This window comes from Sphaeramia orbicularis, chromosome 14, assembly GCF_902148855.1.
Source record: "Sphaeramia orbicularis chromosome 14, fSphaOr1.1, whole genome shotgun sequence".
Lineage (NCBI taxonomy): Eukaryota > Metazoa > Chordata > Actinopteri > Kurtiformes > Apogonidae > Sphaeramia > Sphaeramia orbicularis.
In genome coordinates this window covers 4679132-4705844 of record NC_043970.1, presented here as the reverse complement: position 1 = coordinate 4705844, position 26713 = coordinate 4679132, and the positions used below count along the sequence as shown (strand labels likewise).

At 39.4% G+C, this 26713-nt stretch overlaps 1 protein-coding gene across 3 annotated transcripts in view; it reads left to right on the top strand.

Moving 5' to 3' along the window:
* larp1 (La ribonucleoprotein 1, translational regulator) overlaps nucleotides 1-25946 on the top strand; it is a 66426-nt gene extending 40480 nt beyond the window's left edge. For 2 of the 3 annotated variants that reach the window (XM_030153656.1, XM_030153658.1), the window contains exons 4-21: nucleotides 2097-2168; nucleotides 3908-4058; nucleotides 7240-7374; nucleotides 7814-7966; nucleotides 11484-11646; nucleotides 12524-12668; nucleotides 13014-13188; nucleotides 13332-13513; nucleotides 14294-14377; nucleotides 15109-15432; nucleotides 18716-18839; nucleotides 20072-20277; nucleotides 20384-20490; nucleotides 20812-20969; nucleotides 21158-21302; nucleotides 21505-21614; nucleotides 22363-22490; nucleotides 22942-25946. In XM_030153656.1, the coding sequence (XP_030009516.1) occupies nucleotides 2097-2168; nucleotides 3908-4058; nucleotides 7240-7374; nucleotides 7814-7966; nucleotides 11484-11646; nucleotides 12524-12668; nucleotides 13014-13188; nucleotides 13332-13513; nucleotides 14294-14377; nucleotides 15109-15432; nucleotides 18716-18839; nucleotides 20072-20277; nucleotides 20384-20490; nucleotides 20812-20969; nucleotides 21158-21302; nucleotides 21505-21614; nucleotides 22363-22490; nucleotides 22942-23163 (2784 nt within the window). In that variant the 3' untranslated portion in view covers nucleotides 23164-25946. The remainder of the gene's footprint in view (nucleotides 1-2096; nucleotides 2169-3907; nucleotides 4059-7239; nucleotides 7375-7813; nucleotides 7967-11483; nucleotides 11647-12523; nucleotides 12669-13013; nucleotides 13189-13331; nucleotides 13514-14293; nucleotides 14378-15108; nucleotides 15433-18715; nucleotides 18840-20071; nucleotides 20278-20383; nucleotides 20491-20811; nucleotides 20970-21157; nucleotides 21303-21504; nucleotides 21615-22362; nucleotides 22491-22941) is intronic. The other variant, XM_030153657.1, reaches the window with a different exon arrangement.
* Nucleotides 25947-26713: the final 767 nt, after the last annotated feature.

Sequence of the window (26713 nt, the reverse complement as noted above, 5' to 3'; positions counted from 1 at the left end):
TCACTCCCCCCACAGCTGTCAGTTCACAGTTGATGAGTCTCATCCGTGTCCCCTTTCAGCAGCAGCAGCAGCAGTAGTAGGCCCTCACCCCGTTCAGCCTTTTTTTCTATTCTAAACTCCGAGTGATAGTGTGTCAGTGGCACAACGACCCTGTTCACCTCACCTATTTTAGACAACCGGCTCCAAAAGAACACGGCAGGGTGGGGACACATCCCTGAGCACCCACATGTGGGTCACGTCATCAGAGACAGGAATAACCTGCAGAAATCCAGGTGGGGAGGGGTGGAGTTTTAGAGACAGGGGGCCAAGGCCTGGGGTAGGGATGTCCTTTTAGGGATCCCCTTTGATAAAAGCAGCTCTGGATGTGTGCCGTAGCTATTCTTAGAGCAGTGGTGTTCATTGGTAATCGCATAACATTTAAATCTGTCCGTTTACATTACGTACACTGGGAACTGGATACTGAAATATGAGCAAGGAAAAGTGGTAGATGCAGCTTTGTGCCAGCGGATCTCATCAGGTCACACAGAAGTCGGTCCTGTTTTACATTTTTATAGGTTGTTATGTATCTGGAATGGAAATTATATGTACACTAGAGTTGTAGTGGTCAACCCTCTCAACTTGACAGTTTTCCTAAATTTCCTAGATTTTAAGCAAAATTCAGTGGAAAACCCTGTAGCAAATGAATCACTAAGACGAAGGCAATATGTGACTCAAATGTGAATGTCAGCAGATGAAAACATAACGTAATGTGTGTGGAGCGATGAGTTGCAGCTCTTCAAGTATGAATCTGTAGTGTTGGCTGTTCACGGTCCATAATGCACTGGGTCTCCAAGATCAGGTTTCTGGTGTTTCAGGTTTATTTGAGTTCGGTCACAGCTATTTTCTTTTTATCAATCCCTTATGCTTAGTGGTTTTCTGTGTGGTACAGTACTGTTCTGTTTTGCGCCCTGTGCAAAATGCTAATTGCATTTTCTTTTTCTAGTTTTTAATAGTTTGGATGCACTTCGCTCTTTATTCATAAGGATGCCTGCTCCTTGTCATACTCCTGCGTATCAGAAGTTAAGGTCAAACTGTATGTAACTAAACAGCAGCTCCAATTATGTTTTGTTACAAACATAATGCTGCCCATGTGTTAATTTATTTCAACAAAATAATTAAATATTGTCAGTTAATGTAATATTCAAGTGGTAAAATTGTTGATCATGAATATAAATGGAAATTGTTAACAATATTTTATTTTTCTGCAAAAAGAATTTTTAATTTGACTTTGCCTACCATAGCTGCTGGTTACGACAACAGCATTATTAAATGATTTATGTTTAGACACTGAAAGTACTTGATTAGTTTTGGGAATTGCAGGGCTTAGCAACTGTCATCAGCTCATTCTTTGCCTTCGAATCCACAAAATGTCTTCATAATCTAATCATTAAGGTCATCATTTTTTAAAGTATCAAAAAGAATTAAAGCATTTTCTGCCCCTGGAACGAAGCAGGCTGTCAATATAGTGCTCAGTTTTTGGCACTGTTTTTTGGTAGCTCCTCCTTTTGTTTTTCATGTCAAAGTGTGGTTCTGACTGTAATTTCACCAGTACCATCCTGTGTAGATAGAAGAATGTTTCAGTCTGTTTGACTTTTCATTTGACACCTCTGTTATTGCTAAAAATGATCAGACTCTTCTTCTCATATGTACAGAATTCAAAACAATAGACATAAACTGGCAATCTGGGTGGACACAATGATCATACAGCTTGTGTGGTATTCAATTGATATTTTCATTTTGTTTGACAATAAGTGGGTGCATAATGTCCTTGTGTAGTTGGAGCAACACAGCATGGCACAGAGAGGCTTGAAGAAAAACAATAATTGGGATTTTGAAAAGACTAAAAGCATAAAAAGACCAAAATGTGACTTCACTGTTGACTTGACTGAAATACATGTCCAATCCCCCATTCACTTTCATTTGTATCTGCAGGCTGAGTGTATGGAGCTCCACATGTACCTTTTCTCCATGCAGTGTGACTGTGTGCATGTGTGTCTGTGTTCATGTTGGTCCATCTCATTGTCGTCTCTAAACTGCTCTTCCCTCCCTCTGTTCAGATGGAGGTAGTGACACGGACCGTGTCCTGCCCGCCGACTGTCAGGCAGGTCAAAGACTCATGGAGATCCGCTGTAAGTTCAACCTGCAGCCAATGAAACCTGCCTTCTTGCTGGAATACAAGTTGATCTAAAAGGGCAACACTACACTGAACAATAAAATAAATAAACACAGTTGAGGTTTGGGCAGGTTTTGAGTGTCTGTAGGCGTGCCAATATGCTTGAGACTGCAAGCTGCAGGATTCAACGGGACATTGTGTGGATACTTTCATCTGCAGGAACCTGAAATAGTTGGGGTGGGGGGGGTGGGGGGGCAGGTGCAGCCTACATACAAGTGTTTTATAAAATATTAAACTTAATATACATGCACCTATCTATTGACGCATTCTGTACTGACAGTAGTAGCTGAATGGGATGTAATTTTACAACGTGTAATGTGTAAATGTGTGTATGGTGTACGCCTCCCAGTCACATTACCCAGTGCTATGGACAGTGTACAATGTATTTGATTTCTGTTTTTAACACATTTTTCCTTCAGTAAAAGGTTTTCAACCCTTCTTATTGCAGTGGATTTAATCTCTGCATGTCTGTGTTTTGTAAGAAACAACTTTAGTGTGACAGTGCAATTGTGCCTCATGTTTGCAGAGACTCACTGTTTGCAGTACAATTTACTACAGTGCATGTGTGATGTGGATCTGCGATTAGCTTAGCTTGAGATACAGCTTGAAGCATGTCAAGACACCAGATACGAACAGAAACATGTCATGCTTCTAGTAACTCATTCAAGACTTTAGCCTTGACGTGATCCCCCACGATCATCCTTTTGAAAGCTGTCAGGAGTGTGATACTTTGCAGAAACGTGTGCTGCTGATGTAGCTGAGCTGCTGTAGCTCAGACACGTTGTTTGACATGAATAAATGCACATATCAGCTCTGTGAACCCAGATAACAGGTGAGGCTATCCTCAGCGATGACCTGCCCACTGTTCGCTACCATGTGTCAGTTTAAGCTTCACTGCTGTCAAACATCAGATTGATTGCAGCGTGGAGACCAATGGAAATCCAAAACCACATACAGAGCTTGCTTTGTACTGGTCACTTTTATCCAGGGTGGATTTGCAAGGGAAGTGAATAAAAATTTGCCTCTCCTTGTATCTAAAAAGTTGATACAGATCATTCTCAATATTAACATGAGTTTAATGGCTGTCATAGCAGACTGTGCCACATCTAAGGATGAGTTCCTCCAGCAAGGATTAACTTTTTAAACCAGATGAAATCATGGAGTATCTTTCAATTATGCTACACTAGAACATAAAATTCTGATTATAACAGTGTTAGAAGGTTTGACTTTTTAAATGGAATTGAGCAAACAAAACAAAATGAAACAAAATGATCAAGTTCTTTAAATGTGAATGAACAAACTCAATGAAAATGGCTTTTATGAAGCTGTTGAAATTTTACAACTATACTGTAGTGGTTCTGCATGGAAGTTGATGAGTTTGTTACTAGTTTGTGTATATGTAACAAGTTATACAAGTTTTTGCTTGTTTTAAACAGAACAAGTAGGTAGGCGTCTCCTATGTATCCTGGGACAATATTACCTTGGGATGTCTAGCATTTGTAGGTTGTCATCGTATGCATCTTATACTGCAAATCCATAGGTGGAGGGTTTGAATGCAAGGGTGTAAAGCATCCCAGAAAAGTCCCTTATACCTCTAATAGCCTGTGTATATGTCCAAGGCTTTATGGATGCATTTAGTTGTTCCATATGTTCATTTTTTTTTATGTCTGTTTGTACAATCTGTCCCCCATCTAGGCTCCTAAAAGAACGACGGTGAAGAAGGAGTCTAAGGAGAAACGGGAGAGCATCGAGGAAAGTAAAGAGAACCTGAAAGCAAAGTCGGACGATTCTGGAGAGGAGAAGAACGGTGATGATGACTCCCAGAAGAATGGACCTAAGAAAAAAGGTGGATATTACATCAAATATTTTATGTCGAGCATTGTCCTGAAATAAAATGTAGACAAGAAAAGCACTCGGAGAGTGCAGATGTCTGCCAATACAGATTAAATCATTTCTTCCTTGTGCCAGTATCAACATTTCCTGAAAATTTCATGAAAATCCGTCCATAACTTTTTGAGTTATCCTGCTAACAAGCAAACAAACACGCAAACACACTAAGTAAAGCGATCACAATACCTCCTGGCGGAGGTAATAATAATAATAATGAACATGTGAGTGTATCCTCAGTCCAGTTTTTGTTAGGCTAAAAGAAATTAGAGCAGTATGAACAGTATTACTGTCCAAAGTTGGTTCCTCATAAGCATGGTTACTTTGACAAACAGGATAAACCTCCTGTGGGGTTTCCCTTGTTTTACATTCTTTTGTGTTTGTATTTTTTTATGGTATCATTTGATTACAAAACATCCACCTCTTACTCCTCATGATAAATTTTGGACAGACTTACCAACTGCTGTAAATATAATTCACATGAACAGGGATACTCATGGTTCTACTTCTGTTCTGCTGGTTTTTGTGTCTTTGTGCATTTTCTCTTTTACCTACTCAATCAGCATTCACACAAGGCCACGTCACATAAAAGTGCCTGTCATTTCCTACATTACTTGCAATGTGCTACAAATGTCAGCTCAACCAGGAGATCAGGTATGCCGCCTGCTGGATGGCAGTGGTACTGCAGGCAAGTCAGCAGCATTTTGAAGACTTCGATCACATATTTTCAGGAATGAGATGTTGACCCATGAATCCTCTCAGCATGAGTTGAACATTATTTAGTTTAGGAAGCCCCAAGAAAGCCACCTGACAGGAAAACTGTTGAAATAGTTGGAACACATTTGTAGTGTAATACATCTTTGCATGCATCTTTTTGTTCCCATTCAAACAGTTTCACAGCATTAATTAGCACTTCACTGACACATTCTAACCCAAGGTTGAGAGGGAACTGAACACTGTGTATGACTTTACCATTTTAACATTATGTAGTAAATTGTCCCTAAGTGATGACTGTAAGAATGGGGAAATAACTAATATTTGTTGATATGAAGACCTCACAACTAATATGTTGTATAGAAAAATACAGGTCTTCAAGAAATGTATATAATATAATGTGTAAATACAAAGTGTATACATTTATCTAGGCAGTCAGGTAAAAGATCAATTAATGAAATCACTAAAAAGACCCCATTCTGGATCTAAAGAAGCAAAATGATGCAAAGTTTGAACTTAATTCAAGTCTGAACAAAGTATATTTTACATCACTTTATTTAATAAACAAAAACCTCAAAACTATGCATATGTAAAGTATTAGCTGTCTTTACCATGTGGAGGACAATAAGGCCACATTCATACTGCAGACTAAAGTACCCTTTTGCTCATGTGCTTCAGTCACACTTTATCAACTTTATCTTTTCAATCCTGAATTGGCTCATTTCTTCATGTGGTCCTAATACAGCTACATATACAGCTTTGGTAGTTTGTCTTTCTTTTTAGCTTACTGGCCGACAGACCGTAAGCTATTGTCGCCATGCGGTGTCCGTCGTCGTCGTCGTCGTCTGTCATCCGTCACAAAAATTTCTATCATCTTCTTCTCCGAAACTACACTTCCGATTGACTTCAAACTTGGTATACAGCTTCTTTATGATGATGGCAACAAAAGTTAATGAAATTATTTGGATCCGTATCTGATTCTGGATTTGGTGCGACTTTGAAAAATTTTCTCATTATAACAGATAGGAAATGGATTGATCCAATAAATCATTAAGTGTCAATGATATCAAGTTGGAATTTTAATTTTTTACAGATCTGATTGGAATATGACCAAAACATGGGCTATTTCTGTAATATAATAAATACACATAACTGGGTGATAATAAATGGCATCTGGATACATTTCCTAAAGCTTTTAATTTGGCCGGTAAGCTACAGGGCCATTGGTCCTATTTTTCTTTTTTGTAATGCAGCTGTAACCCACACACCACACTAGGTACGTTAGGAGCTATGTTGCGGACACAACATTTTGTTAAACTGCAACTTTGGTTTGCAAATGACAGGAGATTATAAACATTAAGTTTACACAAAATAAAATTGGGCCCTTTAAAATAAAGTTAAATATTAAAAGAAAAATAATCCAAAGAAGCTTAAATCCTCTGAAATCACTGTTTTCCAAAGTGCGTTTGTTTCCACACAAGTGTTTATTTTTGGTACTAATGCAGTGTTTGGTATTCCCTATCCCAATTCAGATAGTTTGTCCAGCTGCTTCTTCAACACTGTGGATCAGAGTTCATACAAATCAAGTGGGAGACTTGCCATTAACTGGAATTGTTGAATATCTCTGAATTCCTTTTACTCAGAAAACCTGAGTTGATACCATACATTAAGTCAACAGGCCTAATAAATCTGTTTTTTGGTATACCTTTAAATTGTTTGTTGTAACATGTAACAAAATCAAACCAGCATAGACATTCACTCAGTGCTTTGAAAAAGAATGTGCTACTCAGGTCCAAATTACAAATTTACTGAAATAGTCAGAATTGCATTGTTCCAAATAACAATGGCATAAAGCTCAATAGAATATCTTAGGCTCAACAATTGAATTTGAATCATTTTTTCATTCAAGGTTATGCAACATTTCTGCACTGTATACATACAGAAATTCATCAAAGAAAGTAGCACATGAAGTACTTTTAATAAAATTAGCTCAAATTGATATATGGCCTCACTAGGCAAGGCTAACGAAGTGCCAATATACTTATAAGAGTCTTTTCCTACTTGAACCCAATTTCACTGTGGGTTGCAAAACCTTAGTTTGGACAGTCATGATGTAATTCATGCAGCTGTCACATAACTGTGTTGACATTTATCACAATTCTGGCTGTCAAGAATAAACAGAGATATGATAGACTCTCCAAGTATGTGTGCCTCCATTTCTGTGCTGGCAAAACTTACATAAGGTAGCTGAACAATGAAGGTCTCATAAATGGTAAATGAATATTATTGGCCACCATGTTTATTTATGTATGACAACAGGTGGTTTCCAGATTCGCCCACATTTAAAAGTACAAAAACCACAAGGAATAAATGAAAATGTACTTCATTTGATCATTTACCTACTATTTCTATGTGTTTTACAACAGGCAACAAGCAGAAGTGGGTTCCACTGATGATTGAGGTGAAATCTGAGGGTCCCAGAGAGCGTTCAGCCTCCAGGAACAACAGCAGGCAGAATGAAAACCCACGGCTGCCTCCCAATGCAAGGAACGACCTCAGAGGTCAGTCTGTTTTGTTAGCATGTCAGTGTGTAGTAGGTAGGTGCTGCTGCAGTGTTTCAAGAATAGAAACTAAAAATCAAGGAAATATCACTTACATTCAGAAACTGGAGATTGCAGATGCATGTTTTGTTTTTCTGCATCTGTAGATGTGCAGATGATTTATTGCTTCACACTTGTGGGTATAAGCAGACAATGTCCATGACTCAGCAGCAGGATGTAAAGAAACATCTCTGTTGATTTCACTGATCTGCTACTTCTGCTTCAAGTGTTTAGTTTGTAAACGTATGCAGTAAAACAGTTTCTTGTGTTCAGTGGGCAAACGGAATGCTTCGCAACTGGCAAAACACATAGGGTTTAAAATTATTTAATTACAGGAGCCATCACCCAGTATCTGCAGTAAATCCTGTAAATTCTGTTAATGTTGTTGTATCCTCTGCAGACTGGCACAGTCAGAAATATGAGCGGGAGTGGCGCGACGACCATGACGAGGTGTCGAGCGTGAAGAGTGAGGGGGCACCATTCCGTGGCGGGTTTAGAGGTCGTGGACGTGGAAGAGGAAGAGGTCGAGGTCGGGGCAGAGGAAGCGGGAGAGGTATGCTTATTTTTAAATGTAAATACACACACAGAAATAAAACGCTAAAAATACACTGTGGCCACCCTTTTTCTGTCCTCTTTTCAATGTGGTCATCATTCTTTGGCTTTCTAGACCAACACTTGTGTAGGGAGCACGCTGTAGGCCTTTACCGCTATGATGCACAAGTTCCTGTAACCACAAACAACGGTTTTATGACATTCAGCAAATAGGAAAACGGAGCATAACATTTTTAGGCTTTGAGATTAAGTCCTTATTTATAAATTGGAGATGTGTTGTTCATGTGAAACACGCTGATGTGCTGCAGAATTCATTAGCTTTAATTTCTCTTCTTTGACCAAACTATATTGGAGAGAACCTTTACAGCTCTTATTTTAGGATTGAAACACAAACTTTTAGTCCTGACATTTGTGTGCTTTGTTTTGGCTTTTACACAATCTGGTTATATCCATTTTGGACAAAATTACAGGTTATTGTGTGGAAAATGGTCAACTTTGTTCTGGTTGAAGGAGGAGTAAAACATATGTTTTCTTCAGCAAAGCTTATCAAGTAATCAACAGTGAATTCTTCTAGTAAATTTAGCTAATAACATCCAGGAATTTGGTGACTTCCCAAATTGGTCAGTCGAACAATGTCATACTAATTGTGATACCTGGTCTGATCTGTTTTTTTTTTTGTTTTTTTTTTTTTGTAAAGAGTAATGCAAACAAAGCCTTTGGTACTGTAGTTTATTCCCAAATACAATGATAATTGATAAGAGAATTGAATCAATAAGTGATATTGATAATGGAACAGGAATCACTAAGTTCTAATCAGTTCCCATCATCTTACTATTAGTACATCCCTACTAGGGTGGTCCAACAATCATGGTAAAAAATAAAGTTTCAGATAACCTCAATTAGAACCCTACATTAGGTTTTGGCATTCAAAAGATGATTTGGGGAAAATTTGGAAGAAAAAGGAGATGTTTTAGAGGTTGCACAAGTTGCTGGAAGTTTCCTGGAAATTGATTAATTTTGCATTTTCAGCATAGCTGAGCTGACCTGCTAAGAGAAGCAGCAGTACTATCAAAACCAAGGTTTGAGTGCTTCATCTAGCAATATATGTATTAAGTAAGGCCACCGACATCTTTGGTACTTGAGTGAAGAATTGGTTGGCCTGGCATTCTTCAACTCCAGTGTAACACAAGAGCAGAAGCAGCTGATGGTTCACAACATGATGGAAAATGAAGGTTCAGAGGTTCCACTAAAGCATTGGGATGCCCTTAATCAAGCAGATTATGAAGGGAAGCAGATCAGTGATTTTGTCATCACCAGCACGATGTGTTTCTTTGAAACTTTGGATCTGCCGCAAACATTCTTAAGAAGTCCTCTAGAAGACTGGGCTGATGATGCAGACTTTCAGAAGGCTGATAAAATTTTGCATTCCACAAAAGTTGTCAATGATGTTGCTGACAGAGGGGTGGAGCTTATTCAAGACTTCAACTGTAGCCGAACAAAAAATAAAGATCAGAAACAGTACTTGCTTCAAGTTGTCAAAGAACACAGGAACATTTTTTGTAATTTCAGTAAAGCAACAGTGGTTGCTGGACTGTCTAAGTAACATTTTTATGCGAGTTGCAGTTTGATTTTGAGAATAAAACTACAAATTATTCTAATATGCGTTATTCATTTGGCTAGTTATGTTATAGTATATAGAGCAATCTTCATGTGTCTTGTGCAACCTCTAAATATGAATTAATTTGCATAAAATTTGGACCGAAGTAATTTGGCCAGATATGGAACCAAATGCAGGGTTCTAATCCAGAGAATCTTAAAAAAAAATTTTTTGGACCACCCTAATCCCTACCGCTGCTTTTCTCTGCCAACTCCTTCTGCGACTTCTTTCCTCACTCCCATCTCCTTAGCTCTCCCCTCCCTTGGCACTTTGTAATGTTTTTGAGAAAAGGAGTAGTCTAAGGAAGCGATTGTGTTCATTATATTTAGTTGTTGACTCTTGGCACTACTAAAGAAAAGGTCATAGTGTGTATTTACTTTGCTCATGCATGTGTGCCCCTATGTAATGAGCACTTTGAACACAAGTTTGGAGTTTGTATTTCTTTATGTATATATTCTGCTTATTATAACACTTGTCTTTATCTTTCTGAATCATATCATACAATGCAATATGCAATAGTACAATATGGCAACTTTATTAACCCTCTAGGCAGCAATTTGTTAAATACACAACATCTTAGGTATAAATTTCTTTATCATCGATGTATGTGTACATGTCTGTTTGTATCTTGTGTTCAATATTTAGTTGTGTCCTTATTGTGCTTGCTAATGTAAACCTTACCCGGTTTGAGAAATCTCAAATTGATGTTTCAAGTTTTGAAAAACTGTAATATTTCAGCTGGAGTATTTTAATAGAAACCAGAAGAGTGAGTGCGTTTGGCAATTATTCCATTGTTAAAGATGGAGGCAGTGCTGTAAATGAATTCCAAATATTTCTTTTGATGTAAAAGCAGTTTACAAAAGTTAATTTGAATGATCTCAGAAAGAAAGACTGTCTGTTGAATATGCACAATCCCCAATGGTTAAATGGTAAAATGGATAACAAGCCAAACAGTATGCTAACGTTGCAGCACAACGTTTTATTCACAGGCAGCTACTTTTAGGATTATCTTAAATAGCGCTGTCAGCAATTCAATGAAGGACTAACTTGGATAGCATTATACTAATTTTAAGTGTTTTGCAATGAATAATAATAAATATGACAGTGACATAATATTTTTTTGATTAACTTTTATACAGGTATCTGGAAAGGCCTTTTAAATAGACAAAAGAAAAAAATATTCGCTTTAACATTAGCTGAACTAGTAAGTGTTAGTCGAACTGTACCGAGTCAAATTAACTGATATTTGCAGAAAGTAAGTTCAATATCATGTTATACTTCTTGTACTTATACCTAAATGTATTGTAAATATATACCTCTTTTATATACTGCTAATATTAAACAGTAATCGCCTTTCTATTCAGTTTTTGTCCTTACATTTTTGTGTCCTCTCCACTACTAAGGTTTCTTCGGCTTCTTTGTCTCCATTAGCCATTTACAGCTTCTCATTTGTGTCAGTCCTAGAAAATAACATTTGCTTTTAATGCCTAAACTGTCTTACTTATTTGCTATTTATATCTTTGAGCTACATATGACAGTGCAGTGTGTAAATACAAAAACATAGCATAAAATATTAGAATAATATACAGTGTAGTAACATAAAGAAGATGCCGTCTACTGGTATGGCTAACAGCATCAACCAAACACAACATTTACAAAATCTACAGTACAGAAATCAAATAAGTTGTATCTAGTTTACTCTCATACATTTTATTTTATTTGGTGTTATTTGAAGAAAGTCTGTGTGACTGTGGACACTTCAGCCTTATTCACTGGAAGTCTCTAAATGGATTCAAAGTTGACTGTTTGATTGAAATGTCTCTATAAAATGCCTGTAATTTTGATTTTCTGTCCAATCAAGGCCACTACGACTACCACTACGGCTACAAGTCTTACGATGTGAAGGATGGACCCTACGGCCAGAAGTTTGGCAACTCTGTGACCTACTACTACGACAACATGAGCAGCAACGACCTTTACTCAGTCGATCACGACCTGCTGAAGGACTACATCAAGAGGCAGATGTAAGACTAGTTTTACCCTTCTGTAGGACTGACACCATAACGCCAAATCATTTTCCATAAGTCACTTTTGGCTACAGTGTGGTCAGACCGAAGGCTTTTTTCAAACCTGACATTATTGTCACCCATGTGTTAAAGGCTCAGGGTTGAAAACAACTGAAACTGCTGCAGAAGTGATGAGCTTTTCATGTCTCTTCTCTGACAATACAACATTGGAGAGGACTTTCACAACTCTGATCTCAGCAAAAACAAATGAAACAGGCCAAAAATATCAGAGAGAAAGCGATAAAAGCAGCCACAATAGCCGAAGAGAGTCAAAGTGGATTTTCTTCACTGTATTTTTTTCTCCAATCAACCAAATTAAAAAACGCAATTATAGGCACTTATGTGGTAACTTTTGTTTTAAATTTTCTTTTGTGTGTGTGTGTTTTTTGGAGCAAAACATTACAGCACTGGAAACAAAAATCCTTCCCCAATTCTGCATTTGCAAACAAAAAATTTCAGTTGCATTTTATAGATAAAATTGATGCGAGTTTTTTGGCACCAAATGAAGGAAGTATTTTCTGGTAATGTTTTCCATATGCGCCACCACTTTAGATCAAATTTATATTAAGCTGTACAGACACCGTAAGATTGAGTGAAATGTTCTCTTCTTTTCTCTCTTTCCTTTCTTTATCTTTACATGTAAATGTCAAGATCCTACATTTAAAAGACAGACCAATCCCTGAAATTTTAATATACAAAAAAACACAGGACACTTTAATTAAAGCACAGACTATTTTGTCAACAATCTTTTAATTTTTTAAGACTAAAACGGGTGATTTGTACAAATGAGCTCTGTTTTATTGCCAATGATGTGTGTCGTCTGCCCATCCTGTAGTGAGTACTACTTCAGCCTGGACAACCTGGAACGTGATTTCTTCCTGAGGAGGAAGATGGATCAGGAGGGCTTCCTACCCATCGGACTCATTGCCAGCTTCCACAGGGTCCAGGCACTCACCACAGACATCAACCTCATCCTGGATGTAAGCCCCTTTGTCTTTTTATCATCATGAACAAGACTGGACAAAAAGTCAAACCAGAGAAAGATATTTATCCTCATGTTACTGATTTTACGAAATTTTTTTTTTTTTTTATAACAAAAAGACAATTTTAGCAAATATGAAAAAAATTAAGCATCAGTTAGATTTGCAATAATATTAAATCAAAGTTGAAAGTATTCTACATATCGTGAGCTGAATTGTACCTCAACATGAGGCAAATAGGTCACTATGATGATGTTTAGTTTTTTATTTTCCCTCTCTGTGACCCATGCATTCTTTCATTCACAATGAAACTTACGTGCTTTCCCTCTGATTGTCCTTCATTAGGCTTTGAAGGACAGCAAGGAGGTGGAGATTATTGACATGAAGATCCGTCGTAAGGTGGAGCCAGAGAAGTGGCCTCTGCCAGGCCTGACGATGCCAAACCACACCCACACTGACTTCTCTCAACTCATTAACTGTCCTGAGTTCGTCCCACGACAGATGGTCGAGGAGCCTACAGGTAAACACTGCTATCAGCTGTTAGAAAACTTAAGTTACAAAGTTACAGAAAAGCAGGAATGAAGCAAGGAACAATTTATCAATGCTATTCTGATCCAGTTAAAAATGTTAATCACATTAATCTGAAATGTGTGTTGGCTGCAGGATCTCCCAGAGCGTCCACCTCAGTGCAACAACAGACCAAGACTGAACCCGACATTTCCAACCTCAAGACGATGCCTAAAGGACTGTCTGCCAGCCTCCCAGACCTGGACTCAGAGTCCTGGATCGAGGTCAAGAAAAGGCCCCGACCGTCCCCAGCCAGACCCAAGGTCAGCACAGAGAAGGTGAAGCTGAAACTCAAAGAACCAAACTCCCCGACTACATCCACAGCCCATAAACATCTGTGTCAGTGTCCCAACAAAACATTACCTACACAGTGTGCAACACACAATATACTCATGTTTATCTGCAGCACACACAGATTTAATGAAATATCACCTCAGATGGATTAATGATTCATTTAAAGTATCCCTGTGAGAGCGTTGTGGAAGCGAAACACAACCCCCAAAAAAGATATAAACATGACTTAAAACACTGATACTGTGGATGTAATTTCAGTCTCTGAAGACAACTGAAACTGCTGCAGAAATGATGAGCTTTTCATGTCTCTTCTCTGACAATACAACATTGGAGAGGACTATTACAACTCTGATCTCAGCAAAACCAAATAAAACAGGCCAAAATATTATGGAGAAAGTGATGTGCAGCTATTTTTCTTCTTCAATTTTGTATTTGCTCAAATAAAAAATGTAGTTATGTTTCGTAGATCAAATTAAGATAACAGTTTTTTGACACCTTTTTTGGCCTTCTTCATGTTTGATATAGAGTTTGTACAGATCATCACAGAACAATCCTTTAATCCTTTCATTTTATTTTGACTATTTCTACAAGTTTAAATTTTTTTTTTAACTTTACATCACTTCAAAAATGACTTGGCCTTCTCCTTTCTTCATCTCATTCTTTATTTTCCAACCTGGTCTGCACATCCCATCCATCTGTTCTCTTCCTCCTCTTGCTCCTCCCTCCTGTCGGTGTTTGACTGATGTTGGGCTCCTTTATTACAGCAGCAGAAGGAAAAGGATGACTCACTTCGCTCCCCAGTGCCCCAGTCCGGCCTCTCGCCCTCTCCTGTTACCCCAGTAAATAAGGTGAGCAAGAAAGGAATGTCTAGTTTAAACTAGAAGTAGAGCTAAAAAAAAAAACTTCTGATCTAGAATTACAAGTTTGTTTATTTGGGTGTTTCCTGCTGTGTTCTTATGATATTACTTAGTTGTTTTTAGTTTACTTTCTACTAGTCAACAATGGAGAATGCTTGACAATGGCAGGATATCGGAAGATTAATCATCTTTTTCCTGCTCAAAGCTACATTATTGTGTTGGACCTTAAAAATTCGCTATCTGACAACATGTAGTTGTAACTATACATGACAATTGTTTTGAGAAACTGTTTAGAGCCAGACCTCTACATTTTTCAATTATCAGAATCACAATACTTTATTAATCCCAGGGGGAAAGTGTATGTTACAATTGCTCCATTCAGGTATTATAAAAAGTTGCAGGAAATGTACTAGAGAAGTTCCCAATGTCCAGTGTATCAAAGTTGTCTCACTAGAAGTTTAAAAGCACAAAAATATTTACTTTATAATTTAAAAATCAGAAAAAGAATCTGAATTTCACATTTTACAAACAGGAACCAAATTTTACTGTTTTGCCATTTTTACTTGACATGTAATTAATTGGATCAATTAACAAAGTAGCTATCCTTGAATTTAGTTTGTCTGCATTATTTCTACTGTTTCTACTTCTCTAATTTTCCTGCTCAGTCACAAATTTCATTGATATGAAGTGTTTTTCATCATGTACCTGTTCCCTGTGACCAGGATGGAGAGCAGGACGAACCAGAGGAGCTGGACTTCATGTTCGACGAGGAGATGGAGCAGATGGATGGACGGCGCAACACCTTCACCGACTGGTCAGACGAGGAAACAGACGGGGAGATCGACGACCACGATGTCAACAAGATCCTGATCGTGACGCAGACACCACCGTACCTGAGGAAGCACCCAGGTGGCGACCGCACCGGACACCACACATCACGGGCCAAGCTGACCAATGAGCTGGCTAAAGTCATCAACGACGGCCTCTTCTATTATGAGCAGGACCTGTGGGACGACACGTATGAGCCCGAATACGCCACCATTAAGGTGAGGTTGCCATTTAGAGTAGTTTATGTTCAAGCTGAGGCTGTTCTGTCTGGTAATACAGCAATGTATGGATGAGAGGTTGAGGGTGCTACATTCAGGCTCAAACCACTTTTCAGTTCAATTCAGTTTTAGTTATAGAGCCCAGTATCACAACAAAGTCACCTCACAGGGCTTCAGGTTTCATTTGTTATTTCTTGCATCTAAAGGGCATTAAATTAAATTAAATTATATTAAATTATATTAAATTAAATTAAATTAAATTAAATTGAATGGATGATTTTGTAGTAACACTCCAGTCTCTTGAGTGTGAAAAATAAACTATGAAAGATGATTTCTTACCCTGGATATTGAAACTATAATCATTTATCAGAATAACAGGGCTCCTACTCAAATATGGAGAGTATGGAAAAGTATGGAATTTGATTCTGTAAATTTCCAGGTCTGGGAAAATTATGGAAAATGGAAACAAATGTATGGAAAAATATTCATGTGTCCAAGACTGTTACCACTGTTCTATTTTCTAAAACATAAAGTTCTGAATATCTAAAAAAAAAAGAAATGGGTTGATCTGTTTTTTTAAGGTGCTTGCCAGTGCAGCTAAAATGTTTGTGTGAGAGCACATACAGTAGGCTACACCTCCCAGAAAACATTTGGGCAGATTGACAAGCTGCTCTTATCCTCCAACCAATTTTAAGGCCCACCCAGGTGTTGTCAAGTTTCACTGCTGCTTTGACAGACAGGTGATGTCCACACTCTGTTCGTGAGCGAGCTGTTCAACATGTTATGATTTTTGGCAGAACTAATAATGGGTGGATGTAAATTCTCTGACAACTGGCTCATAAATCCCAAATATAAAGACTGGTTGGCTGGTTGGAATTTTTTTACCAAGACATCTGGAAAGTAGGGCCTGGAAAAAGTATGGAATTTTGAAATTTCAAATGTACTGGAACCCTGTAATAAACAAATGAAATAGAAATACTCAACTCTAACCATTCTATAGTACTATGAACTATGTTAAAGAGGTAGTGTAGCTATTGTCACTCTGTGTTTGTGGATGGTTTTGAAGCCTCAAGTTTAGCTACATTAGCTTTTTGGAACCAAAAGTCACCATATTTGGACAAGAGGGTTGAAATATGAGGAGCTAACACTAATACTAACTTGGTGAACACACTGACCACACTTGCAATTAGGCGGCTATCTATCTATCTATCTATCTATCTATCTATCTATCTATCTATCTATCTATCTATCTGCTTAAGATGTTCAAAGTCATCTTATTGTAATTTGTAAGCAGTAATTAGTGGGCTCACTGTACAACAGTTTAATAAAACATTACATCAGTAGTGTTGCTACCATATGCTGAGTTTTAAATGTCTTCAAAAATCTGTGTAAAACCTTTACCTCCTTATTGTAACTCCTGAACCATAACACAGTCAAGGCTGTCAGGAAAAAGCTTGCTCTATTCAGTGAAAAGAAGCTCAGAAAGTTCAACTCAACAAAGAAGCGCTCAGCCCCACATGTCAATCAAAGACAACAACAGCAGACTTAAAAGCCTCTATAGACAGTTTTCACAGTGGACGTGGTGGCTTGTGAACTCAGACAAAGCACAGATGTTACTTACAGATTGCACATATATTAAAAAATGGTTCTGTTTCATTTAGATACCCAAGGAGGTCATTCAAGTGAACTAACATGAGCCGGAACAAGGCCTGAGCCTGATCCACTTACATGTGATGCAGCCATTTTTTCTTTATCATTCCCACTTATGTTTTTTTGCTATAACAGATCAAAATGTCACCCCTGAAATCTTATAAACAGAGGAATAATTTACTAGAGGTTTTAGTGAAGTGAATGAGGCTAGAATGATTCCTGTAAAAGTAACTTCCAGTGATATTTCACTTTAGGGTTCAGTTTAAAGCTGAAGTTGTCATCCCTCATTCCTTTGAGTTTTACGGTCACATGATCTCTGCCATCTCTAATTTGCCTGGTAACATTTCGGCACACAATGAGTCTCCAATAGCAGCCCACAATGACCCATAACTCAAGGCAGCCTCTTCTGACAGCTTCTGGAGGTGTATGTGACTGAAGTCAGATGACGAGTGGACCTGTTCTTCAGTCACAGCTGTTTCTGGATATGGAAACTAGACACAGAACAGAAAGCTCCTGTCCAGGAGAGAGGGTTTGTTTAGTTTTGTTTTCTGTCCATTGTGGCATTGTTGAGCTCTTTGTGGGACCTTCACGTGCTCGCCAGCACACATCCAGTGGTGTGTGGAACATGGGAGCCGTGTTTATAAATAAACCCCTGCACCCTCGGCCTCGGCCTGAGGGGTTAAGCCGATGTACTTCGGGGGGAAATGGAGATGGACGATCAAACATGTGAGGACACGTGGACACGAGTGAGTGGCGCTTGAGACTATTTCAGAGACAGGTGATTTCAAACCAGTGCTTTTAGACACAGCAGGTGTTTTTCTGCCATGTCACAGGCTCTTTACCTGTGGAAAATTCAGGGTTTGTATTGAAATAAAGCTGTTTCTGGTCAGCCAGTGTAGTTGTGTTGAGAGTCAGAGTAAAGGCGACATGAAGGTGAAAGGAGCGTTTTTTGCAGCCATGTTTTGCTGCTGCATCTCAATCTCCAGACTGCTGCAAAAAAGGTCAAAAATTCTTTCCTATGCTTTTTAATTTCAAGTGCCTGTTTCCTCTTTGTATCTGTTGTATTTAACCTAAAAATCTGATCAGTTATTTTCTGACCTGATATCCATCACTTAAAGCATAATATCCATTAATGTGACTTTTAGGTCTCGTGTCTCTTACATAAAATTTTACAGGTTTAAAATAATGATTTGAATCATCAAGTTAATGTCTTGCTTTTAAATGTGCTTCTGGATGAAATTTGTACTGATAGCGCTGCAGCTGTTAGTGTTCAGCATAAATTCAACATCACGTTTGAAAAGAGCATTTATAGCTTTTAGTTGAATAAAGTAGAAAGTAACACATTTGAAGCCCACTGTAATTGCAAGAAAATGGAACTTTAGAACTTCGTATCCTTGATACTTTTTTGCCAATATATGAAGTGGATCTGGAAACGCTCAGAATAGTATAAAAAGAAAATCTAAAAATCAATCTAAAGTCATCCTCAAGCAGTTGTGACTATTAAATTGTGAAAAGTATAACTTTTTTTCATTATTTCCTATGATTGTATTGGGCAAAACATAAAGAATGCAATCAAAATGTCTGCTTTGTAATTTTTGCCTCATTTTGGCATTATTATTTTTCCTTTTTTCAGCAAGAGGTGGAGAACTTCAAGAAGGTGCACCTGATCAGCCGCGAGCAGTTTAACTGCCTGACTCCTGAACCCCCCGTTGACCCCAACCAGGAAGTCCCCCCAGGCCCTCCACGGCCACAACAGAGTGAGTGACCACAGATTATGATCCAAACTTTGCTCACCAATTTCTCTGTTTTGAAATATAATTTGTAATTGTTAATCTTACATCAAGGCACTAAAAAAATATTTTACTGAAATTCTACCTGTCAAGCATCAAATATTGGACTGAGAGCAACAAATCATGTCCAAATGTTCATGATGATTAAATATGGACTTGTGAGGTCATGATTGTCTGTGACGTCAGTTGTAAATTTGCAGATTTTGTGAGGAAACCAAGCGCTGCTGGAGTCGTATTGTACAAGCATTGTCACTTTAAACCCACAGCTGTAACAGTTCACTCTCATATCCTTCATTATTAAACACCGTCAAATGTTATTTTCAGGCTTTGGCTCAGTACATGTTACTGTTGGTCTGTTAGGCCACTGTTTGGGTTGTTTTCGGGAGTAACCCTTCTGTGCCTATTTTTTACTTTATCTGGCATTAAGTGGTTCCTAAGCAACCATACATCAAGTTGAGAAACTCTAGCCGACGTGCCTCTATGGAGGCAACTTTATTGCACACGTAAGTGTATCATCAATCACAGGCTTTGCACAGTGAGGAATAAATAAAGCTGTTGTGACTTGAGGCCCATTTATGCTCTACGTTGAAAGCGTATACGTATAAGGATGGAGTGTTCTGTCCGTCTTTGTTCGTCTACGTTCAATACGTCTGTATTTCTGTCTGTTCTCTGGGAGCTTGCAGATGCATACCCAAATGGTACCACCAGGAACCATGGAGGCAATGTTGAGATTTGAAGAGAATCATTTCCAGAAATTGCTGAACTTTTCAAAGTGCAACTGTCTGTGTTAGTAAAAAACTACCAAAGTATTTATGACAACTAATAATACCTAACTAACACCTCTTCTGTCGTCACCATGATTGTTATTATTGACTTTTTTCTTCTTCTCAAAAAACTTCACTCTTCTTCCTGGTATTCGGCCAGTATGTTAAGAGCAGCGCCCTCTGGTCGATAGACTGACAAACGCTTGTTCCCAAGCAATGGAAGCATGAAAGTATAAAGACAGTGACGCTTGACACCATTTGATACAGGCATACCTATTTACGAGCATGAAGCTTCACTTTCAACCACGCAGTTGAAGAAGAGAACCTGAGTTACATCAGACCTAAAGAGTAAATCATTTCAGTAATGACGTCTAGAAAAGTGTGTGTGAAAGTGTCCAAACCAGAGAAATGTAAATGTCCATGTTTCCTCCTCAGTCCCCACAGACGCTTTGGCCAACAAACTGTTTGGTGCCCCTGAACCTTCCTCGACAGCCCGCTCACTCCCAACTACTGTGCCTGACTCGCCCAATTACCGCAGTGCCCGCACGCCCCGCACGCCACGCACACCTCACCGGAAAGACGCGACCATGACGCCGCGGTTTTACCCTGTGGTGAAGGAAAGTCGACCAGTCGACGCCAAGGTACGCACACAGCTTCATTCACCTCAAATGAAGTGCTCAGTGACAGTCTTAATCTTATTGCTCCACCTGTAAACCAAATAGTAATCCCCTCCCCATAACACTGTAGACCCCCAGGAAGAGAAAGACCAGACACAGCTCCAACCCGCCCATGGAGTGTCATGTTGGCTGGGTGATGGACTCCAGAGAGCATCGCTCCCGCACTGCCTCTGTCAGGTCAGACTCACTGCACAGACGACACACAACAGAAAAACCCACAGTGATTTACCTCATTAGTTCAACCAGTAAACGGGTACATCCTTGACTGTAATAAACTGTAGCAGACGTCACACAAAAGGCATTTTAGGAAGAGATTAAACTCCAAAACTGAGGGATTATCGTGACTGAGTGGATTTCTCCTCCTCCTCCTTTTCCTCCTCGTTCTCATCCTAATCCTCCTCTTCTTACTGCTCCTTGTCTTCCTCATCCTCCTCCTCCTCCTCCTTTTTCCTCCTCTTCCTCTTTATCCTCCTCCTTTCTCTTCTCCTCCCCCCTCAGCTCCAACGCCAGCCCCTCAGAGGGCACCCCTGCACTGGGTAACATCGGCTGCACACCCCAGTCCCTCCCCAAGTTCCAGCACCCATCCCACGAGCTGCTCAAGGAGAACGGCTTCACGCAACATGTTTACCACAAGTATCGCCGGCGCTGCCTAAACGGTACACTCAACACTGATGACCTGACATGTTGTATTGTGTTGTTCTCTTTCTTCCCCTTCTGGTGGAAAATCAATAAACGCTGTCAGTTGTATTTTGCCACATTTATGGAGGACAACGTGAAAGTACTTAGGTTGTAAAGGTTTGTTTTTTTATCTCTTTTTGACTGATGGCTTTATCACCAATCACAGAGCGGAAACGGCTGGGAATCGGCCAATCGCAGGAGATGAACACACTGTTCCGTTTCTGGTCATTTTTCCTGAGGGATCACTTCAACAGGAAGATGTACGAAGAGTTCAGACAGCTAGTGGTGGAGGACGGCAAAGAAGGATACAGGTGAGAGCTTTACACGATGATGAGTGGACTGCAGAATCTTTTCTTGGGTCACAGAGGGTCACCTGTCGTAATGAGTTTTATAATGAGTCTGTTTTATTCAGTAAGTGTGGAACAGTTGATAAGGATGAGAGGATTCAATTCCCGTCATTAACAGTCCACTTGTATGTGTTTCTCTTTACGTTTTTGTGTCAATGTGTCGTAGGTACGGTTTGGAGTGTCTGTTCAGGTACTACAGCTACGGTTTAGAGAAGAAGTTCAGACCAGATATTTTCAAGGACTTCCAGGAGGAGACTATGAAGGACTATGAATCTGGTGAGCAGAAACAGGACCTTGTTCTCTGTCTGTTGTCGGTCTGTGGTGTCCACCATACATTTTGTCATCACTTCATTTCATTCACTGACACACTAATCATTATCCAGTTTCTGGAGGTACCAGATTATTCACGGGATCATGTAAACAGTATAATCTGAAATGATTCATCAGATAACAGCAGTAATCTGATTATGAGAAATCAGATTAACACACCTGGATTTCTCCTCAATACTCCGACGTCTGTTCACAGGTTAATCTGATTTATTTCATTCTTTTACATCTAGATAGATAGATAGATAGATAGATAGATAGATAGATAGATAGATTTTCTCCCAAACTGGGAAATGACAGTGTAGCAGCAGCATCACCACACACATACAATAACAATAAAATACCACAGCAAACAAGAATAAAAAAGAAATACAACACAAGACCAAACACTGTACATAATAAAGATCTGGGTAGAATCTGGACAATTAGAATGATACAAAACAGAAGTTACACAGTCAAATGTTAGCGGAAGATAATAACAAGTTTGATTCTACCATCACTATGTACGTATGAACTCCGAAAGAAATCTGATAATGGACTGGAGCGTCTAAACCAGGGTTTTTAATTATCTGCCTTTCCTAAGTGCATGTAAACTCATTAGATCTGATTAACAGTTATCAGATTTTTATGGTCATGTGAACAGTTCCAGTGACATTCACCCTGTTTTTTGTCTAACATTTGTTTCTTGCATTCACAGGCCAGCTGTACGGACTCGAGAAGTTCTGGGCGTTCCTTAAATACTCCAAAGCCAAGACTTTGGAGATCGACCCCAAGCTGCAGGAGTGCCTGAGCAAGTTCAAGCGCCTGGAGGATTTCAGAATTGATGTAAGTGGAATGGAATTTGATGTCAGTTTAGATCCTGAAATGACACCTTTCAAAACATGTCACTGTTCAACTGCAGTGAATTTACGTCAATACCTTCAGGTTAGGATTAGTGTTTATGAGTTTTTAATGTCGGGTTGCTTTTTTTGTTTTCATTCTAACAGATTAAGATAAGATTTGACTTTATTTATCCCAGCATGGGGAAATTTCACAGTTAACAGAAGCAACATACAACAAGCATGTGTGGAGAAAAGGGCAGGAAGAATAAAACCACAAATGAATGAAAAATGAAATATAAAGAGAAAAATAGGAAATTTGATATTTACATAAATATAAGTATTACAATTAAACTTAACTGTTGTTTACATATTTAAGCCTAAAATAATGCTTAGTTCTAATGTGAGGTCGATGGTGGAGGTGAACGACTCTGATCTCTGTGGTTCTCCGTTCACAGCCACCGATGGAGGAAGGCCGCAGACGACACTCCTCCAGCGGGGACGGTGGCCGTCGCCGACACCCATCTCAAAACTCTGGCCGCCCCCAGAGCCAGGCCTCCTCAGGCCCCAGCCACGCCCCCACCGCCACCAAGGATGATGCCAAACCCTCCTCCCAGAAAAGCGCCTCCGCTGTTGCTGCTGCTCCTCACCCCGCACCAGACGCCAAGACACTGAAGTAGCTCCACACGCCAACGCAGCTACGGATCAAATCAAATCACGTCTGCAAGTCACCACCACCACTGGTTTTCCACGGGTGCAGGGGGGAGGGGGCTGCATTGACTTTTTTTTTTTTTTTCCATTCAACAGCAGCAAGAAGCAAGTTTTTTTTTTTTTTTTTTTTTTCAAGTATTTGGAAGACTTTTTTTGTTTTTTGGGTCTATGAGGCAAACATCAAATATATGAAAAGGGTGTCATTGTTTTAAAACCCACAGGATAGAGATGGTCATTCTGGATTTTCTTTTAGGTATTTAATATATTTTTGTTACTGTGCTGACCCCTTCCCCCCCCCTTTACCAGGCCCCCTCTTTGAGCTGGATGAACAATCGATTCCTCGCCCTAGCCTTTCAGATTAGTATGATTTCATCGGCACATGGTGGAATTGGAGCAAGTCTGTAAAGCCTCGCCTTTACATCCAAACGGACCAAAAGTGGTTTGAACTGAGCGACGGAGATTTCTGAGATATCTGCAGAACCCCCTCACCCCCCTTCCCCCTGAAAAATTTAAAATTTACTTAACAGCGGGACACTAAGGGGGGATAAAAAAAAAAAAAACAGAACCAAATGTGTGGAGAGAAAAAGACCTCAGTATGGACACTATCATTAAAAGTTGCCTTATTTTAATGGTTGTACTGCTTCGAACATGTGCCCGCCACCTTATTGTACAGCATTGAAATCACAACATTATATATATCCAGTCACAGAGGCCGCTAGGTGGCGCTGCGTCTGCCAAAACTGTTCTCACAACTCCGCCCCCTTCCATCACCTTTACTCCCGTCTTCCAAGCGGCATCCGGTCTGTTACAAGTCCAGTGATTCTTCCCTTCATCCCTGTGTTTTTGCAAGTTGTGGCTTTTTGTGCTAAAACGCTGGAATTTCATCACCTCACCCCCAGCTAAAACAAACAAAAAACAAAAACACTCAAAGGGGGCAGAGAGTCGGGAAGGGAGCGAACTCCTCTTGACTTATGTTGCCCCCTCCCCCCCTCCACCTTCCGCTCATCCATCCGATCGACATCCATCCAAACGTCAGACATCACTCAGTGACGTCACGCAGGACTGGAATCATCAAATCTGGATTAACTTGAAGAGCGATGGTTTGTTCGAGGAGGACGAGCCGTCGCCCTCTTTGTCGCAAGGTGCTCTCTGGGTGGAAACGGGGGCCGTAGCTGGATAGGGAGGGGTTTGTTGGACATTATGGTGAAGGCCAACCCCTCCCCCTGCACACACACACACACACACACACACACACACACACACACACACACACACATCTGCTGAAGCACCTTTTCCAACACACTTTTTGTGTGTCGGTGTGGGTGGACTCGATGGAAAACACAAGCGGCACACAGCTCGACGTCTCACCTCGCTGTGGACGAATCCGTTCAGGATCGCTTGCTTCCGTTTCTCTCCCTGTAACTCTAATAATCTCGTGGATCTTTGTCTGCCTCAACGATATCAAGTAGAAGAGGAATGGATTTTTCCTCCACTAATGTAAATGTGAATTTGACAGATGAAGAGAATTGATTTCAACTCCCTGTTCCTGCTTGTTTTACTGTTCATAGGACAGATTATAAATTTGCCTTACATATGTATGTATTCTTTAACCTTTTTTTTTTAATGGTCTCATGATTATCTGTTAATGCTTTTTAATTTCCATTTGCAGTGTTTCTAGCATTGTTATTGTTATGGTGGTCGGTGGGGTGGGATCATCTGTCACGGTGTTGTCAGAAACAAAAACCACATTTGTGGAATTTTCACGAATCGGGAACATTGTTCACAACACAAAAGGGAATGTTTGACATCAGGGTTTTCAGTTGGAATCACAATAATTTACTACACTTTTTTTTTTTTTTTGGACTAAAGATATTTGCCAAGAAACACAAATGTGAGTTGAACTAATTCTAAATGAAACGTTCTGCCAGTTAAAGAGTGTTCATAGTTTGGGAATAAATTCTACTTTAACACCAAGATAAAATATCCTTCAGTCTTAATACATTTGTGGATATTCTGTAGCTTCCATAAAAATTTTCTCTCTGGATTGAAGAACTCTTGCTGTCAAACAGTTTAATCACATCTCATTGAAAGTTGTCAAATGAATAGGCTCAAGAAAATGCCTAAAATGTATCTTTCTTGGTCCATTTTTTTTTTTTTTGTAAAACTCAGCAGGTGGATGTTGAACAGTCCTGTCAGTGTTTTTTTTCTTCCTTAGAATGGATGGGGAAAAATGTTTGCAAAGCTGTAACTGCTCTTTTTTTCCCCTTTTATGTCTTGTTGGTTTCACTTCAGGGAGATCTGGGTCAATTTCAGAGGTTGATGTAATCAATTGTTTACGAGGTTAAAAGACAAAAAAACACGAGCTACAGAATATATAGAAGAAGATTCCCCACAGCAGTGACTGGTTTGAGGAGCTGCTGTGGGGCTGCGGATACAGCAGATGGCCACCAGGGGGCCCTCTTCCAGTCTCCCCTCCCAAATGTGATGATCATCTGCTTCTCCCTTGGCTTTGGGGAGGTTTTTGGGTGGTTTGGGAGTTTTCAAAAAGCACCAGAACTGCTGCTAGCTCTCCAAACAAACTCTAGAGGGCGCTGCTGCACCCTGCGCTCTGTCAGTTTGACACGGACTATCCAGGCCTGAAGGCCGGACAGATGAACGACGGATGTGGAAAAGGAAAAAAAGAACCCAACTGGGGTTTGTGATGCCGCTCTGAGGTTAATATGGCTGGTTCTGATGTCTGGAGACTGAAATAAAAAACTAAAGGACAAAATTCCATAAAGCCATATGAATAAGAAGAAGCTGTATATGAACCATTAAAACATGTTAATAGTTCATTGCATTACAGTATCCTAGGCTTGTCATGAGGAAAAAAAAGCTGAAAATGAGACAAAAAGGAACAAAAAAATATATAAAATGGAAAAATGTAAAATACTTGAATGAGATCTTGTATTATAACATTTAATATTCATAATATCTGCTTTGTAGGCTGATGTGATTCGCTATTAGTGTTATTTGTAATTTGTAGTAATTATGCTTTTCCTTAATAAAGAAAAAAACACAAAACGGACAAAAAAACCCTAAAACACTGGCGGCTGTGGTGCCTTTATTTGTTTTGTTTCTAAGAGTGAGTGATTTTATGGTTTTCAGAATATTGCACAATACACTTCAATCATCTGTGTTGCACTTTTTATGATGTATTACAGGAAAATAGTCTGAGGGAAAAAGTCTGACACCAAGCTTCCATCAAACTGCATTTAGCTTTGATTGGTAAACATTTGTCAAATGGCTTCATTGTGCGTGAGTTTATTCAATGTTAAAATGTATCACGTTGCTGAACCTGACCAACTGAAGTAACCCCAGATCATAGCACTGCCCCCACAGACTTGTAATATAGACACTATGCATGATGGGTAATCACTTCACCCCCCTCTCTTCTCACTCTGATGCACCCATCATTTTGGAACAGCGTCAGTCTGGACTCATCAGACCACATGACCTTTTTCCACTGAAACACAGTCC